This window comes from Daktulosphaira vitifoliae, unplaced genomic scaffold (genome assembly GCF_025091365.1).
Source record: "Daktulosphaira vitifoliae isolate Bord-2020 unplaced genomic scaffold, ASM2509136v1 Scaffold_1, whole genome shotgun sequence".
In the NCBI taxonomy this organism is placed as follows: domain Eukaryota; kingdom Metazoa; phylum Arthropoda; class Insecta; order Hemiptera; family Phylloxeridae; genus Daktulosphaira; species Daktulosphaira vitifoliae.
Window position 1 is genome coordinate 89499289 of NW_026099572.1, and position 19126 is coordinate 89518414.

The 19126-nt window shown below is 27.8% G+C and overlaps 2 protein-coding genes across 4 annotated transcripts; both read left to right on the forward strand.

Moving 5' to 3' along the window:
* The first annotated feature begins 11195 nt into the window (after positions 1 to 11195).
* On the forward strand, positions 11196 to 14064 carry LOC126910119 (uncharacterized). Of its 3 annotated transcripts, none has more exons than XR_007705190.1 (2): positions 11196 to 11336; positions 13530 to 14064. XR_007705190.1 is itself a non-coding variant. In XM_050692507.1 (2 exons), exons 1-2 carry the CDS (start codon positions 13063 to 13065, stop codon positions 13934 to 13936), a joined length of 522 nt encoding a protein of 173 aa, XP_050548464.1. In that variant the 5' UTR covers positions 13049 to 13062; the 3' UTR covers positions 13937 to 14064. The 3 variants fall into 3 exon arrangements, 1 of the variants encoding a protein (XP_050548464.1); XR_007705192.1 differs by lacking the exon at positions 11196 to 11336 and adding an exon at positions 12436 to 12639; XM_050692507.1 differs by lacking the exon at positions 11196 to 11336 and adding an exon at positions 13049 to 13177.
* Positions 14065 to 16871: 2807 nt separating this feature from the next.
* Positions 16872 to 18847, forward strand: LOC126896645 (uncharacterized). Its single transcript, XM_050669598.1, has 6 exons — positions 16872 to 16879; positions 17128 to 17355; positions 17504 to 17776; positions 17901 to 18031; positions 18408 to 18532; positions 18592 to 18847. Exons 2-6 carry the CDS (start codon positions 17193 to 17195, stop codon positions 18683 to 18685), a joined length of 786 nt encoding a protein of 261 aa, XP_050525555.1. The 5' UTR covers positions 16872 to 16879; positions 17128 to 17192; the 3' UTR covers positions 18686 to 18847.
* Positions 18848 to 19126: the final 279 nt, after the last annotated feature.

Genomic DNA, 19126 nt, shown 5'->3' on the forward strand with positions numbered 1-19126 from the left:
AATATAATTTTTTTATATAGATGCATGATATCATTACCTTTCATTTGGTATATTTTTTTTTTTATATGTGACCCTTTACTTACCCAGAGGGGGGATTTAATATTANACCCTTTACTTGCCCAGAGGGGGGGATTTAATATGACAACTTTTTTACAAAAAATTAATTTTTTCAACTTAAATTTTGAACGTGTTCCGGAAAGTCTGACACTTTTATATATATCTTAAATTAAAGCTAATGTAATGTACTTTATTATGCAAAAAAAAATTCAGACTTTATTTTGTCTTCATGGTGAAAATGGCTACCAAATACTATTAATGTATGAAAATTCTCGATTTTATTTTTTACATTTTTAATTTTATAATCCTATGACATATTGAAAAGTGTATGGATCAACATTATTTTTTTATGAGAAATAATATTTTTTAATAATCCCTTTTTCATTCAAGATACTTTATCTTAATTAGGATATTAATAATGAACTAGTAGATCATGTAGCTTTTGGAATAATCCACCAATTTTTTAAAATTAAACACTTTCTAATGATTTGCATTGAAGCATTTTATTTTATAGTGATTTTAATCACTGTCATTATCATTATACTTGATCCATCTATGCCACGTCACCACTGTGCCGCGAACCCCCTGTGCTGGGTTTTGAAATATATATATATATACAAGCGACTTAAGTTCGTAAAAGTATCATGCACGAGGTATAGCTGTGTTTTGTGGGCAGGGGGACGTTATACCTAAGGTATAAACGTTGGCAGCGGCGGTAGGAATATATAAATATGCATACGTAAGGCGCATTACACCCGGGCAGTATTGGTCTGTCAAAATAAAAATTTGTTCAATAATATATATATATATATGANGGCTGAAACTTTACAATATATATATAATTGATGTCATGCACACGTGTACGGGTACGAAAACCAAAAATATAAAATTATACAGAATTAGTGTTGCATGCGATTGGTGAGCTGGGTGGGGTGAATGCGTTACGACGTCTAGTCTAGACGACGAGATACGCGAGAATAATAACACGTGCCGCGTGAAAAGTTACAAACACACATCACACAATACACTGAGAGGTGACGACTTGGGCCACGCAACGGATTGTGGAGTCGCCACCCTCATGGCTCCCTTGCAAAAAAAAATCGGGNGCCACCCTCATGGCTCCCTTGCAAAAGGAAATCGGGTCGCTAACCACTTAGGCGAGGGTCTTGATCAGAAAAGAACAACACCCGGACCATAAGTGGATTTAATAGAAAAAAAAATTAAAAAAAAAATAATAAGAAAACCAATAATATGCATTTTGATGAGATAAAGTGAATTAAAAAAAATATATATATATATATCTATATACTAAAATATAAAGTGTTGTTGTAGACTATAATACGCAGATACCTTGTAACTATAACAAATAGGTTTATTTGATGTCACCAGTGGTGGACATACTTTAGTATGTCGAAGACCGTTACCTTAAAACTAGAGAAAATGATTTAAAGAAAAAAAAAATAAGATACACGTGAATATTGAAGATATTCACGCAATAAAAAGATTTTTGTTGATTAAGAAAATTAAGGGGACTTTATTAAATTATTACAATTAAGTTAATAGTGGACAAAACCCGAAGGCAAAAACCACTCTGCAAATAAAGGGACAAAAGAGAAAAAAAAAAAATTATTAAGACAAAAAAAATTAACCTACAACTTTTAAATATTACACGTGAAGCGTCTTCCGCATCGGAACAAGTCCGTGTACTCCGGGCGCGGCGGATAATTTCTGTAATCTGGCCGGCCGGACCGTACTTGGGTACTGCGGGAATAATATATATATATATATGTTAAATATACATGACACACCACTGACCAATAACCTTATAACCAGCAACGCTAAAATTATTTATATCTCATAATAAAATTAATTTATGACAGAAAAAGAAAAAAGAAAGGCTCAATACATTATATTAAATAAATAAAAGAAAAAAAAACAATACGATACCCAGTCCCGGATGGGACTCATCCTAAGATGGGGATCTCGGCCCCGGAAATGGCCGACGCCTTGCTGAATTAATACATTATTTTTATAAACGAACACGAGAAAAAAACTATAATTGGCTGCACAAACACAGCAAAACAGACCACGACGGTGGTTCAAAGGGAAGAGAGACTACGAAAAAATTTCTACACACCGGGCGAGACACAACGACGACGAACCCGTTTGGGAGAGGGTATCGGCTTAACGATTTACAAAATATACAACAGATAAAAATATGAACAATATTAGAGTTATACAGGTATGGACAGTGGTGACCAGTGTATGTGTCATAATATTATATTATAGGGAACGATTGTTAAACTGATAAAGAATATTGTGTGTATAGTACAGGTTTCTGATTACACGTACGCGCGCCCATTAGCAAAGCAAAACAGTAATCTATCTATATCATAAAATTCACATTTTGTCACGTTACAACACATACAAGTGAAACTAATATAAGCGTGTTAATAAATGAATATTAATACATATATATATGTTGATATGGAGTGTACTGTACATTACTTGTCTATCGCTTTCGTTGCAATTTTATATGTATCAGCGGGGGCGACTCGCGCACTCGATAAAGATTGTATAGGCAAACACTGGTTAATACTTGTATTAATTTTAAAAATAAAATAAGTGGAAATCTACAATTGTTGCGATATCGACAATTTATGATAACCGAGTGAGAAATTCACTGCTGTCGAACTGTGTGATTGGAATAATTCGGTGAAAAGGGAATGTGAAGGATACCTAGCTGTCTAGCTGGCTAATAAAGGTGGCACGAGTGACGGGGCCGTGTCTCGATAAAAATTTGTTTATATATATATAATATTGATGACACGCACGCGTGTACGCATACGATAACCAAAAATAAATTTATACAAGAATAATGGTGTCGACGTGTTGTGAGGGTGGCGTGGGGTGGGGTGAATGCGTTACAATAGTCTAGTCTCACGACGGAATATGCGGAAATAATAACACGTGGGCGTGAAGAGTTACATTATACAAACATACAGGTGAAACTAATATAAGCGTGTTAATATTATTTACATACATGTTATTCGCGTGCAATCGTCATCGCGTCCGTCCTGTTATTTTTTAACCTCGATTTGTTTTTTTCAAATTTTCCGGACTTCCTCAGAAAGTAATTGTCGACCCCTGGTCTTGATGCTTGCCTGGTAAATACTTTATATACAAGAAAAAGAGGCTTTCGTTCCCAAGATTAATATATACTATTAAATTTCACAATAACAATTAGGCAGAAAAAAGCCAGTTCATAAGAACAGGTACTATGTTAAAAATAAGATAAACATAAGTAAAGATAAAATTTTAAATAAAAGTTTGAACAAATACGATATATGTTTTGACCACGTTTTTAGTTCTATTTTTTGCTTAGCATGTTTTTACTTTTATAACATATTTTTTATATATTATAATTATGCTTCATGTAGTTTGAATTACATAAATATAATTGATATTAAATATTTAAATTTATCAAAATAATGACGTAGTGAAAAATTATTTTCTTTTTTAATCGACTTGATTAATTATTGGACTCAAAATTTGGCATACTTATTTAAAATTATTATTATGCTATTAACCATTTTAGAGAGATGGAATTTTAATTTAGATATTAAATGATGCAGACTTAATATTATTTAAAATAAATTAAAATTTTACATCCTTCATTTATAAATAGAAATAAAGTTAATTAAATAATAAAAAATTGACTTCTTTAATTAGAATTACAATACATATTTAGTCTTCAATAAAATGTCGTAAGAAAATTTAAAACTTCTATCAAACATACCAATAATTTCTGTTAACAAAAAAAAAATAAATTTAATGTAGTAAAAGCTTGAATAATTTATACCAAAAATAGAATAAACCGAGATAATAAACAACATACATTTTTAAAATGCAATTTATTTACAATACTAATAGGTCATAAATAAAGCCGGATTCCCACGACTGGTGTACTTGCCAAATATTTGTCACTTGTGTATACTTGTCAAGCCGTCGGAACACTATACTTGTACAATTATTGGTCACTTGTCAGTTTCCCGCAGATTGTCGGTATATGTAACACAAGTCAAAGGAATTAATGGCTTAACAAGTTTACACTTGTAGTTCACTAGTGCACACTTGTGTACTTGTCAAATACTTGTCCAATATTTGATTTTAGGGTGGCTATCGGTAACACAATTTTTTCTTCCCCACCCACCTATATTTGTACAGTATAGCGGTGGTTGGCCTAATTAGTAAATTTAATTTAATAGATAAGTAAAACTATTTTATAGTATAATTGTAAATATAATTTAATATTTAAGATTGATTACATAATGTATTAATTATATTACTTATTAATTTATGAATATTAAGTATAAAATAAATATTATTGGATAGTTTAATATTTTACTAAAATGTTTATATTTGTAAAATTCTGTTTCATTTTTGCAAGTAAAAAATTATATACGGTGCCTAGCTGAAACACTATTAGTTTTACTCATTCGTATTNCTAGCTGAAACACTATTAGTTTTACTCATTCGTATTTTTTTTCTTTAATTTTTAGGGAAATTAACCTCCTTAAATTTGCTTTAATTGCTATTGTTCATGTATACCGAAAACAAGATTAATACAGTTTAGTACTGAAAAATATTTTATAGTAATAGCATTTTCTATTTTATAAAGCTATATTAGAACTATGTGTGTAAAAATAGTTTTATTTCAAACTTCGATGGCTATAATTAAATAAAAATGAATTAATCGGCCAATTTTTTGTTTTTGCAACCAACACGGCTCATAGAAATTAAGTAAACTGATAACTCTTGACGTTTATATCAGTAAGTATCACCTGTAAGCAATCATAATAAGAATGCAAGCGAAAAATGAATATAGATAGTAAATAAATAAAAATCTTTACTGGAAATGCCAAATTACTAAAAAAAAGTAGATAAGTGTATTAATGATATAAATTGAATGCATTTCGCTACCAAAACTCTATTTTGAAATGGTGGCTGTTCAATTGTTTGGTGAAGTTTAGTAAAACCTTCGTCTAATTTTACAGTAACATATTTTTACATTTTTTTTTTTTGTATTTTTTTTTCAATTAATTGTTTGTACTTTAAGTACTCTCCACGCATAGTTATGTATGAAGCATAAATAGCCATTTTATCATTATCACTAGCCATTTTAATTAACTTAAGGTTAATTAGATAAATAGAAACTAAAAATTATAGTTAAAGTTAAAGAACTATTTTAACTAAAAAAAAAAAAAATAATCTAAAAAGTATCGAAACTAAAAATACTAAAAAATGTATTTTAAATTACTCACTGAAACGTCCAAACACTGCAGTGCTAAAAAAGCAAATGATATTCCACCTAGAATAATCAACTCTGAAATCCTTTATACTGATCTCATAAAACTGGAAAAAGTTATTAAAAAAGATGGTTATGTGTTAGTAATTCCTATAGGNGTTATTAAAAAAGATGGTTATGTGTTAGTAATTCCTATAGGTAACTTATCAGTGTATTACAATTTACCTATTACAGAATGCCAATTTTCAGAAAATCAAATATTAGTAAAAATAAAAATTCCTATAGAAGAGAGCTTTGCAAATTGGAAATTATTCCAATATATACCTGCTCATTTCAAATTTAACGATTCTATATGTCTCATCTATTCAGAAAAAACTTACATCGCAGTCCATTCAGTTATCAACGAACACCGTTTGATATCAGGCCTATCTTTAAGAGACTGCGATCCGCCCGTAACAGTACTTTGTTTCATTCCAAAATTTTCAACTGATATTACTTTAACACCAAAATGCGTAGAAGCTATTTTCAAAAATTTACCGCTTAATAAACTTAATAAATATTGTTATTTCCAGTGTGTTAACCAACAAGAAGATGAATCTGTAATAATTAAACAAATAGGAATAAATACATTTGCAATAACTAACCCTCTCCCAACTTTAAAAATTCGAACATTTAACACTAATAACACTATTCTAACTAACTTAACACTAAATTATAACTACCCTGGTCTAATAAAACTAACCTTACCATGTAATCAAGAATTATTAAAAAATGATGAAATACTTATACCCAAATTGTACCCATGCGAAATAAATAATATAGGTAAATTATTAATTAACCGTGTAATTCCGATATCATGGACTAATATACAGTCACTTAAAATACAACATGAGGAACAGAGTGAAAAAATATATTTTGCAAACTTAACAGAAATCTTAGACAGAGACTGGGTAAATAAAATACCAAATTTTCACATAACAAAACAAATACCAAATCCAGAAAAGTACTTTAATGACATCATTTTAAAACAAAAATCACAACTTTTTATAGATGAGTTTCTTGGGAATATAATATATCTATCGTGGCTGACAATATTATCGCTGATCATAATTTTTATGTATTGCAAAATATATCCTATAATAATAAAAATGGATATGATTTTAGTGCCACCTCAAGTTCCAAGGAGACAATTCTAAATACTTATCTTATATTAAATTATTGCTCATATGAAATATACAAACTACACTAATATTAATTTAAGCTAATAAATTTTATTTTTTACAGATAAAACTCATAAAACTAACTTGTAATTTTGACAGACTTCTTGATATTTTTACAACAACTTTTTACAATATGGATAGGAATTACAAATTTTATATTATAGATTTTGAATTTGGAATGTTTAGGAGACATGACATTGTCTTAGTAAGTGGGGCCATATCGGGTAGTTTAGACAAAGATCAAGTAATAAAATTAGAAGGGACACCATTAATACTGGATAAAAAATACACACAATTATTAACGAAAAGTCTCTGGTCGCCTTTTGTAAATGGGGTATTGAAAATATTCGAAGGAAAAGAAGACAAAGCCTACCCTCTCTTAGCAGAACTACACGACAGCCAATTCGCAATAGCAGACACACTTAACCACGATTTTATTCACAGAACAATTTTTAACAATTCAGAAATTCCAGTAATAATAGTTTTTGGGGGAAATACGGACAGTGAAATCTTAAAAAGACTTAACATAGAGGTTAAAATTCTTAAAATTTCTGCAACGGAAGATAAAGATAATAAAAAAACATTTTATCTAACATAAACAAATCTAAGAACAAGGGAACTTTATTTTAAACAGACATTAGGGATGTGTTACAAAAATATAGAAGGGAAATGCAGGGTAATCAAATTAATAATGGTGGGAAAAAGAATATAAAAGGGAACACATGAAAAAGGATGGGAGAGATACTGGGCGAGACGAGACTGGACGTTTTTGTCGACGAAACGTCGAGTTACGGGTACGCGAGTGTCTTTGTACGATTTAATTTTGTTTTATGTTACATTTTTGATATTACTTTTTGACTTTGTGTTTGATACGTTTCTTAAATAAAATAGCTATTTTAAAACCTGGACTTAGAGCAAATATTTTATATTAACCGTGTTCTTAGAATTGTGTGTGTGTGTGTGTGCAGTAGCGTGGTCCTTAACATACAATTTTTCAAAATTCAANTTAGGGTGGTCCTTAAAATACAAATTTTCAAAATTCGATTTACGCGCACCAAAAAATTGTTCTAATACATGTAAAAATAAACTGTGCAAAATTTGGTCCCGATAGGTTGACGTTAACACGTGCCGCAAGAGGGTTGAAAATTCGATCAAAAGGGTAGTTTTTCAGTTATTGTGCTTTATCTCAAAATATATGATTTTTACGTAAAGGTTCATAAAAAAGAAATTATACATATAATTATTTTACATAAAAAAGGTTATTAGCATAAAACTCATAAATCAAATATTTACCTCCTAAAAGTCAAAAGTTCCATAAATATTATGTTTACCAGTAAAATTCATATATTTCGGCAATTTAAGTATATACGATAACCGTTCAAGTTATAAAAAAAATTTTCATGTAAAAGTTATTTGAAATTTAATTTTCTATTAGTTTTGTAGAAAAATAAAATTGTTTTACGTGTTTTCTGGCGAGGTAATAAAGAAAACTTATAAATAACAATCATTTTTCTATCATTTATCATTTTTTGTTTAGATAATGTTGTTGAGTTAAATTTGTTTAGTTCCTCAGAATATGAAACAGAAGATGATTTGTCTGGTTCATCATATTCTTCAAAAACACGAGGGCTTATAACTTTTATAACTCCTAAATTACTTTCTGCATTAGATCAATGCAAGATATCTGACCGCGGGAAAGATTATTTTTTAGTGAGAGAAAGGTAAATGAAATAAAAAAATTTTTTATTATAAAAATCAATTTTTTTTTATTATTATCTTTAGTTACACATTATTTTTGAATTATTAAATATGTAATACTTTTTAAGTTCATCCCTTATGCCTGGTAAGGGTGTCAACTTTGTTTTTTTAAATGGTCACACATATTTTTAATTTAATAAATGTTTTAGTTTTTAATTCAATAGAAAATGGAATTTGAATTTTTAATGAAACTTAATTTGTTTATTCAATATAAACATTTAAAGTTTCAAATTTTTGAGTTAATATATAGGTATAATACACAAGGGATTACAATTACAGGGAGCTAATTGGTTTTTTATGATATTGCTATCACAGTCACGGATTGTTTATTATCAATTATGACTATCAATAGATAAACTTTTTGTATTGTCAAAAAGTGTATTTATAAACTCACAACAATGTACCTTACTATCATTGATAATAACAATGCTGTGTACCTGCTAATATCGATGTCATAAAAAATCAATTAGCTACCTGTATTTGTAATCCCTTGTGTATTAAACCCATATATTAACTAAAAAATTTGAAACTTTAAATGTTTATATCTAATAAACAAATTAAGTTTCATTAAAAATTCAAATTCCATTTACTATTGAATTAAAAACTCAAACATTTTATTAAATTAAAAATACGTGTTACCATTTAAAAAAACAAAGTTGACACCCTTATCAGGCATAAGGGATGAACTTAAAAAGTATTACATAGTTAATAATTCAAGAATAATGTGTAACTAAAGATAGTAATAAAAAAAAAATGTTTAATTATTATTATTCTGTAAGTAATTGAGTGGGTTATGATAAAAAAATTACCCTGTATAAATATAAAACATTAATAAATTTGTGTTAAACTTTTGTGTATACGTTGGGGCACTACCGACGTACGACATATTATACGTCCTACAAAAATCAAGCTGAACACTTACAGTTGAGTTTCTTTAATTAAAACGTAGATATTTAGGTACTTAGTTATTCAAGTACTTTTAATGGAAAATTCACAAATATTTTGAAAATTATAATTGGTCACTCGGTTTGAAAGTAAAAAATAAAACCCAATTATAAATAGTATAGGTATTTCTAGAAAATTATAATACTATGATAAAGTTATTAGTAACAATATAATATAAACCTAAATCTACGACTGGCGTAATTTATAAAACAAATCAAAAAAATAGGTACAGTTTATGTAACAAGCAGCCCCTTAATAATAAAGGGGAATGGCCTATTACTGTGCGATGGTGTTGTTTATTTTGTTGAAATCAAAATGCGGAAATCAGAGGGGATAATAAATAGGTACACCTAATTATGATATTATAAATTATGTATTATATATTAACGATCTACAAATGAAATTCTTAAAAGTAAAGGGAAAGGGGGAGGGGTAACTTACATATTATACTGACCGACAAAGCGGCCATGAACAAAATAGATAATATACAAAATAAATAAAACAAACAATTAAACACTTAGCTGTATAAGTTAAGATGGTAATTAATGGTGGTCAGTGTGGACTGTATGTGAGCGTTGATGACGACGTGAACGATGCCACTAACTCGTAATATGCGAGAAGGATTATTTTACACGGATATACAGTACAAAACATGTAAGACGCAACCGTATGAGCATAAACAATAAAGATATGGCGAACTATGGCCGATCAATAGCACAAACACGCGGAGGCGTTTGCTGTGAATACGAGAGAAGATAACGCACTACTTAATTGTTGAGGAACGACTATTAGATCGTAGTCGCGAGAACGAGTGTACTGTTTACGTACCAAAGAGGATGTGTCGCTCGCTGAGGAAGTAACGATGATCGGACCAATCATTAACACGTTCGAACCGGTTATACACGAGTGCCACACTCTACCCAACAGTTTACTTATAAATAATCNTATAAAACAAATCAAAAAAATAGATACAGTTTACTTATAAATAACCCTTAGGTTTGTATGGTGGTCTATTGGAGACGATTATCAAACAAATTTTAACCGAATATAAGGTGATAAAAATTTACATAGCTTACATCGCACGTAATGCTATTAACATTGAGGTGTTAGATTTGTTTTGTTTTAGTGTTTTTTGCATTGAGTTCATGTGATTTATTAAATAATATAAAATGCATTCTATGTGTAAAAAGGCGATTACGGGAGACAAAAGTTTTTAAAATCACCGACTCAAATTCAAAACAATTAAGATTAACAAACTTGTAAACATGTTAACACCAAGTGTTTTTTTAAATTTATTTGTATTTATTATGTAATAAAGATAAAAATATCAACAAGTTTTTTGTTTTTAGCAAAAATGAACTTTATAAAAAAAAAAAACAATGAACATTTTTATTTCAATATAGCTGTTTTATTGCTACTATAGATAACGTGAGATTTTGATCTTTTCCATAAATATGACACCGAGGAGTAATTTTTAAAAAGATTAAAAATACAAAATTAAATGATGAGAAAAAAAAAGTCATCGAGGAATTAGGTGTGAATGGATAATAATCTCAATGGATCCTTTTTTCTTATCCGAAGCTGAAATCTATTAAAAAAATATTAAGATAATTTTTCCGAATTATTAAGCTTTAGGTATATTTTTTTCTCGTGATTACGTTTTCCTAGGTTATTTCCAATGTAAAAAACTAATATTTGATACATTTGAATTCCCACAAAATTATCTAAGATTTATTGGTAATTTTAATATTTAATCAACAAATTTTACTAATTTTAAGTCGAAACAATGAAGTAAATAGTTTTCACCGGTATACGGATGTTATTTACTTTGAAAAGGAAGGGTATAATCGATCTGGTGTCTGAGCTGTTATCCGGTAGCGGTTGGATTGTTTCCACTTACGTATATCCTCTGAATGACCTTTGTTTGTATATTAACCGAACGAGTGATAATAGCATACTAGTAATCCATCTTGGTTAAGTGTTTCATGTATTATTCAAGTCGCAATGATCAAACATAATGTTACTTGGGCAATAATATCTACACTCAAGTAAGTTTAAATGCAAAATGCTATAGTATAGGAACGCCGTATCAGTACACTTCATCGGAAAGTTAATGTAATCAAAAGATTATCCATACAAAACCGTAATTCGTTCTAACAGAATTTTTTATGTAAATCTACCTTATAATANAATAAAATAAGTTATATTAGAATTAGAATAAAGTCAATTTATTGGGATAATAATTTACAATTGTCATTATTTTTGGATTCAGTGCCAACCCATGTTCACAAATGTATACCAATGAAGTAGCTTTGTACGAATTGGTATACATTTAATATTATAATCGACAACAAGACACTATACAGAATAGAAGATTGAGGAGCGCAGCAATTTTTTTTTTAGTGATGGTAAGGAATAATAGTAGAAGTAGTGATTTCAGCACTGTTATTTCCCAATAACAATAAATAGCTGATGGACAAAACTATTAATAGCAGTGACTGCTAGTTTTATTCATCAATATTATTACTTTTCTGAACACATTGTTAACTGCCACAAATTACTAAGTCAGATTTAACGTTTTATTTTAATTAAATTCACTATTAGAACGACTATTATTATTTATCAATAATGTCATAAAATAACAATATATTCGTCATGCCAGCACAAATTCTATTATACATTTTTAAATATTTTCCTAGAATATTGGATAACTTCCCGAAATCGAATTTTCGGATAGTTTTTCTTTTATCATCTTAAAATACATTGTATTTTTCTATTTTGTTACGTGTGTTCTACGTTCGTCAGTTGGGTAGCCCTGAGAAGGGCTCTTTTCATCAATAAAGCCGGGAGCTATTTCGACGTTCGGCCGCATGGTTTTTGCTGTTTGGCTTCGTGTTGATATTCTTGTGATATCTTAAGTCATAAGCGTTCAGATTTACAGGTATTAACAATACTACTAGAAAGGGGACACCGTGGTTTACGAGAAGATACAGCTTACCCCCCCTAATAGATTGGTTGTCTAAGACTCACGTTCACCTTTAAATGTATTATAAGCTTTTATTATTTTTGTTATTAGTATTGTTAAATTTATTAGTATATTGTATATCTATTTACTCTAATTCTTGTTATTTTGTTAATTTAGTTTTGTTTTTCACCAATATACTTACGCCATACGAAAGAAAAAAGGTACATTGTATTAACTTAAATTTAATACAATAAACCCAACCAAACCATTGAACAGAACGAGTGATAATAGCATACTAGTAATCCATCTTGGTTAAGTGTTTCATGTATTATTCAAGTCGCAATGATCAAACATAATGTCACTTGGGCAATAATATCTACACTCAAGTAAGTTTAAATGCAAAATGCTGTAGTATAGGAACGCCGTATCAATACACTTCATCGGAAAGTTAATGTAATCAAAAGATTATCCATACAAAACCGTAATTCGTTCTAACAGAATTTTTTATGTACATCTACCTTATAATATTTGAATTGAACATACAAAATTCAAATTTTTATATGATTTGTTGGAATTCAATTTAAATCGTTTTCTTTATTTTGAGCTAAATTTTTAATTAATAAACAGTACATGTGTTCGTATTATTTATTCTTTTCGTTTATAAAATAGCTTGGCTAAATGATAACACTAGTTGCCTAGCAAATTTATGTTTGTTTAAATCATAACAAATGTGTAAAAGCTTTTAACTTGAATTTCGTGTGCAACATATGTATTAAAATTGCCACTACTCGGTTAGACCGTCGAACTAAATGAGTATGCACAAATGGTACATATATCCTGGATATCTTGCCACGATAATATTCATAACAGTTTTAACGAAAAAATTTGCCACGAACATTCTTTCTAATTACAAGATGGGTTTAGGTAATTATTGAAAATAACAATCTTGAATATTTACTCATAAGATTACGATGAAAATATGCAAAGCCATTAAGTTAATCGAAACCATAATTTTTATAATATTTTCAATAGTTAGTCGAATATTATAAAATCAAATTGATTTTCAATTATGAAGAATGACATTTAGATACTTTATAAATGAGTATATATTATTTTATACTTCCCGTTTAATTAAAAAAAATTATTTACTTTATCTAAATCAACTGGATTTTTTTCCTAGTTTTTCTTATAAAATATTGAAGAATTCTTAGCATATTAGAAAGAAAGCTAATTCTCTGAATATTTTAATCTTGTCATGTGCATTCATTGTGTTTAGATGACGAAGAGCAGACCAACACACACTTATATATCGATGAAGATGATGACCAATGGTCCGATGATTCAACTGATAGCGAAATGGTTGATCAGAGCGATGAGGACTTAGTGTCACTCTACATACAAGTACCAAAACCGATTTCCCGTCAAAATAAAACTCGAAGGGAGTTGAAGAGATTGGCAGTTCGTCGTTTAGTCGAAGGACGTCATGTTAAAATATCACAATCGCCGGTGGCGATAAAGAATAATACAGATAAATTGTCATCTCCGTGGGAGAAAAATTATTTTTTCAAAGCCTACTGCGAATTTGATGATTTATCTTCAGGCGTCGATGACGACGAAGATTCAGCCGACGAGGAAAATTATCACGTGGATTTTTTATCGAAAAAGCTATCGAACAATGATTAATGCCAAATCGAACATCTTCACCTATCATTTAAACGTTTTTTAATATTTTTAATTTCTATTGATTTTAACGAATTATATTTAAAATATTGAAGCTAAATTATAGAGTTTGTCTAATATTATCTATTATAAAGTCAAATTATGTATAGATTTGTTTTAATGATTTTACTTCAGTTAGGATACATATTTGTGCGAAGAAATTATCAGAAAGAACCTGAAACTTATTCCTAAAAATATATACTGATGTACAAAGTTTCCCCGAGTTAAACAATAAAATCATTTATTTATAAAAAATACATAAATACTTGAAGTAATAATAATTTTAATAAAATGTCCCTGAATTTAACTTTTTATTTTCAAATTATTTTTCATAATTATAAAATTCAAGAATAATAAATTACCTTTATAAAATTAATAAAATAATATATGATTATAAGTATAAAAAAACATTATAAAATTATTTTTGAATATTGAAAAAAAATTATAAAATATATAAAAAAAAAAGCTTAAAATTGACTATGATTTTTGGGCTAACTTTTGTAATGGGTTTTTATTAATGAAATTTATATACCTATTAAGAATATATTATTCAAAATTAATTTTTCAGACAATATATCAATTTTATTTATTTAGTTGAAGGAATTTCACATTTATATGGTTTATCAATTGTATAAATATAATTTATATATTATACTTTGACTTAGAATTATATCTTAATTTTAAAAGTTATTTAACTAGTTATGATGTAGAATTATTATTCAAAAAAATAATTATATAAAAAACATTAAATAAATCTTATTAACAAAACTTGTAAGTACATAAGAAATCACTATTTTTAAAATAAAAACGTAAACAAATTGNTGTAAGTACATAAGAAATCACTATTTTTAAAATAAAAACGTAAACAAATTGTTATCATCATAATTATGGTTTGTTATATTAAAATTCAGTAAATTCTTTGTGCAATTGCGTTTCATGTGATCAGATTTATACTTCTATGGGTATAATTTTTATTGTAATGGAAATATTGCAATCGTTAATTTTATGCAGTAACTTTTTTATTACAAGCCATTTAGAAAAATAATTACTAATGTTTGTGTTGGAAATAAGAGTTGAGATAGATTTTCGAAAAACATATGGAACTGAATACTTAAAAAAATTATAGTATCAGTATTATACGTCCTACAAAAATCAAGCTGAACACTTACAGTTGAGTTTCTTTAATTAAAACGTAGATATTTAGGTACTTAGTTATTCAAGTACTTGTAATGGAAAATTCACAAATATTTTGAAAATTATAATTGGTCACTCGGTTTGAAAGTAAAAAATAAAACCCAATTATAAATAGTATAGGTATTTCTAGAAAATTATAATACTATGATAAAGTTATTAGTAACAATATAATATAAACCTAAATCTACGACTGGCGTAATTTGTAAAAAAAATCAAAAAAATAGATACAGTTTACTTATAAATAACCCTTAGGTTTGTATGGTGGTCTATTGGAGACGATTATCAAACAAATTTTAACCGAATATAAGGTGATAAAAATTTACATAGCTTACATCGCACGTAATAATATTAACATTGAGGTGTTAGATTTGTTTTGTTTTAGTGTTTTTTGCATTGAGTTCATGTGATTTATTAAATAATATAAAATGCATTCTATGTGTAAAAAGGCGATTACGGGAGACAAAACTTTTTAAAATCACCGACTCAAATTCACAACAATTAAGACTAACAAACTTGTAAACATGTTAACACCAAGTGTTTTTTTAAATTTATTTGTATTTATTATGTTATAAATATAAAAATATCAACAAGTTTTTTGTTTTTAGCAAAAATGAACTTTATAAAAAAAAAACAATGAAAATGAAAAAAAATCAATGTATCAAAATACTTTTTTCACAATTTATTGTGACTGTTTTTAATAGTATATAGGCACAAAAGACTAGCTCTTCTGGACTAAATGCAACAACAAACTAACATGTATTTAAAAATAAACATTAGTGTATCCATGGTAACTCGATTTAGTATTTTTATGATTTGAAGCCACTTAAATATTATTTTAACAGATCAAATATAGAATTTTTAAAAAACTATGTTCGTAATTTATTTATTAATGAAAATTGCATAAAGTGATATTTTTTTATGTCTACTTGTCTTCGTTGTTCTATACCCTAGGGACTCCACAACCCTGATAGAACCTCGTTACTCACAAATCAACCAAACCCAAAATATCCAACGTTAGTCAAAATACCCATTCATTCATTCAACCTTTACAAACATTTTCACCATATATAATTTATTATTGTTAATTTAAATTATAACAAAATTCACCCTATATGCAGTCCACTAAAATATATACAGAATAATTTGGTCATTTAACCAGTGCCAAAGTCTTGATATTAAATTGTAATACTGGTCATTATTATTAATAACTTGACGATTATGTTGACTTCGTCAAAATTAAAAATTATAAAATGTTCACAGAAATTTAGTAGTGCACAATAGGTATTTAAAGTTTTCATAAACATTAAATTAGAGAATCATTTGCACTATCGATTAATGGAATACGTGTTGTCTTTCCAAAAAGCAGCGTAATTTAAATGGTATAGTATCCTAGCTTAGTCTAGCCCAGGTATTTTTTTAATGAAATTTAGCTTAACACGATAGACAACAAAAATTNTAGTTGCACTAAAACGTCATGTTTTAGTATACTAAACAGATTAGTACACCAATATAAAATTCAAAAATAGACCCCCTGAAGAGCTAGTATTTGTGCCTATATACTATTAAAAACAGTCACAATAAATTGTGAAAAAAGTATTTTGATACATCGATTTTTTGAAAACAATCAAATTACAATGACGGTAAAAAAATTCTTTCGACGGTTGGCAAGGGCCTTTACGTGTTGTCTTTCCAAAAAGCAGCGTAATATAAATGGTATAGTATCTTAGCTTAGTCTAGTCCAGGTATTTTTTTAATGAAATTTAGCTTAACACGATAGACAACAAAAATTCTCTCGATATCTAATGTTTTCAAACGTACGTAGAATTAATACACCTATTTATTTGCACATGTAAATGTAGTGTAGATTTATATATTCGGTATTAAAAAATTCATTTATGATTTTTTTTAAATTAACTATAATTAGATTAATTATTTTTGCAATTTTATGTATTATTAATTAGAAAGCACGGACTGTTACTTAAGTCCAGTTAGTAGACATGATATTCGGGATTCAGGAACTCAAACAATGACGACGTTAGAAAATGTGTCTAATGAAAGGGTAAATATTGTTGACAATAACATTAACAAGACTGTGGAGGGATGTGAAATGTTCGAAAAAGAGGTTCACGAACTTGGTGTGACGGAGCCTAACATGACAGATATTGAAGGAGCAGCCATTGTGGAAAAGAGTAAGCAAGAAGAGGGTACCATAAGTATTTTAGAAATTGTTTGAATTTAAAATTGAAATACATTTAATACTGAAATTTGTATACATTTTTATAAAAGCTTAAACATTTTAAAATAAATATTTTTGCAATTTAATGTGTTATTAATTAGAAGACATGGAGTGTTACTTAAGTCCAGATAGTAATCACGATATGAAATCTGGCACAATGCACAACGAGGATTCAGGAACTAAAACAACGACGACGTTAGAAAATGTGTCTAATGAAAGGGTAAATATTGTTGACAATAACATTAACAAGACTGTGGAGGGATGTGAAATGTTGGAAAAAGAGGTTCACGAACTTGGTGTGACGGAGCCTAACATAACAGATTCTGAAGGAGCAGCCATTGTGGAAAAGAGTAAGCAAGAAAAGGGTACCATAGGTTTTTTAGAAATTGTTTGAATTTCAAATTGAAATACATTTAATACTGAAATTTGTATACATTTTTATAAAAGATTAAAAATTTTAAGATAAATATTTTTGCAATTTAATGTGTTATTAATTAGAAGACATGAAGTGTTACTTACGTCCAGTTAAAACACATAGATTTAAAAAAGGTACAATATGCTTCTTCGGAAAAAAGAATAACTCTGGCACGATAACTACAGATAATGGGCAATGTTATAAGTTCTATAAAGTAAGCATATTATTTTATTGTCTTCACTATTTGATAACACTGGGTAATCAACATTTTGAGATTTTATTTTGGTTATATATATATTTATAATATTTTATTTATTCTAACAAAATGCTTTTAACTTTGAAATATTTTAAGGTTTTCATTATTATTATTTTAATTAATAATAAAAAAACAATTATTTATTATGTTAATAAATCTTGAATATTTTTCGGGGGATATTAAAGAATAAAAAAAAATTTATTTAAAGTTATATACAATAGTGTATTTTTGTTTCCCTCGGAATAATTAAAAATATCGAGATATGCATGTAGGCACAAAAGTGAACATATATTGATTAAATAGATCCTAAAGTTTAAAATTATCTTTTTTTCAGGAAGATTTAAATTTAGGTTTTGATCGACCTTTTAAATATCCACAAAAAGTGAAATTTGTTGTTGATGATACACAGCCCAAATGGGCCTATGATGTAGAAATAATTGGAGACCCTTATGTTCGAAGGTAATGTAGAATGGTTTAATATCAAAAATAATCAAATTAATACTGTTTCGTATCTACAGGTGCTGTTATTGTTTAAAAGATGATCATCTTGGTTTAGAAGACTGTATGAAGTTACAGATAGATTCGTATAATTTTTACTATCCTTATTTATAACATAACGGTACAAAACCAGCAGTTTGTGATATTTATTCTGTTAATGTTTCAATTAAACTTATAAATTATCAATAAAAATTATATGTTATAAAGTTAATACTTAAAAAATAATGTATTTTAATAATATTCTATGTTATTTCTAATTCGTGATAAATATATTGTCATTAATTAAAGATTCTTTTGATTAACACATTTAATATAATAATTATCGATAGATGTATGGTAAAAAAAAAAATATAAAAGATATCTAACAGTGATCAAAATCGCTATCATATGAAACGCTTCGGTGTAAATCTATAGATAGTGTTTAATTCTAAGAAATTGATGGATAATTACAAAAGCAACATCAACTCCTATTTCTTTAATTATATCCTGATTAGGTTCTTTGATTTAAAAATATAATATTTGAATAAATACTAATTATAATATTTAAATTAAGTA

Excerpts from the sequence above, each read along its gene's own strand:
- LOC126910119 (XM_050692507.1), top strand. The coding sequence starts at position 13,063 with ATGAGTATGCACAAATGGTACATATATCCTGGATATCTTGCCACGATA. Across the intron at positions 13,178-13,529 it reads TAATTACAAGATGGGTTTAG|ATGACGAAGAGCAGACCAAC; the intron begins GTAATTATTGAA and ends CATTGTGTTTAG.
- LOC126896645 (XM_050669598.1), top strand. The coding sequence starts at position 17,193 with ATGACGACGTTAGAAAATGTGTCTAATGAAAGGGTAAATATTGTTGAC. Across the intron at positions 18,032-18,407 it reads AATGTTATAAGTTCTATAAA|GAAGATTTAAATTTAGGTTT; the intron begins GTAAGCATATTA and ends TCTTTTTTTCAG. Across the intron at positions 18,533-18,591 it reads GGAGACCCTTATGTTCGAAG|GTGCTGTTATTGTTTAAAAG; the intron begins GTAATGTAGAAT and ends TCGTATCTACAG.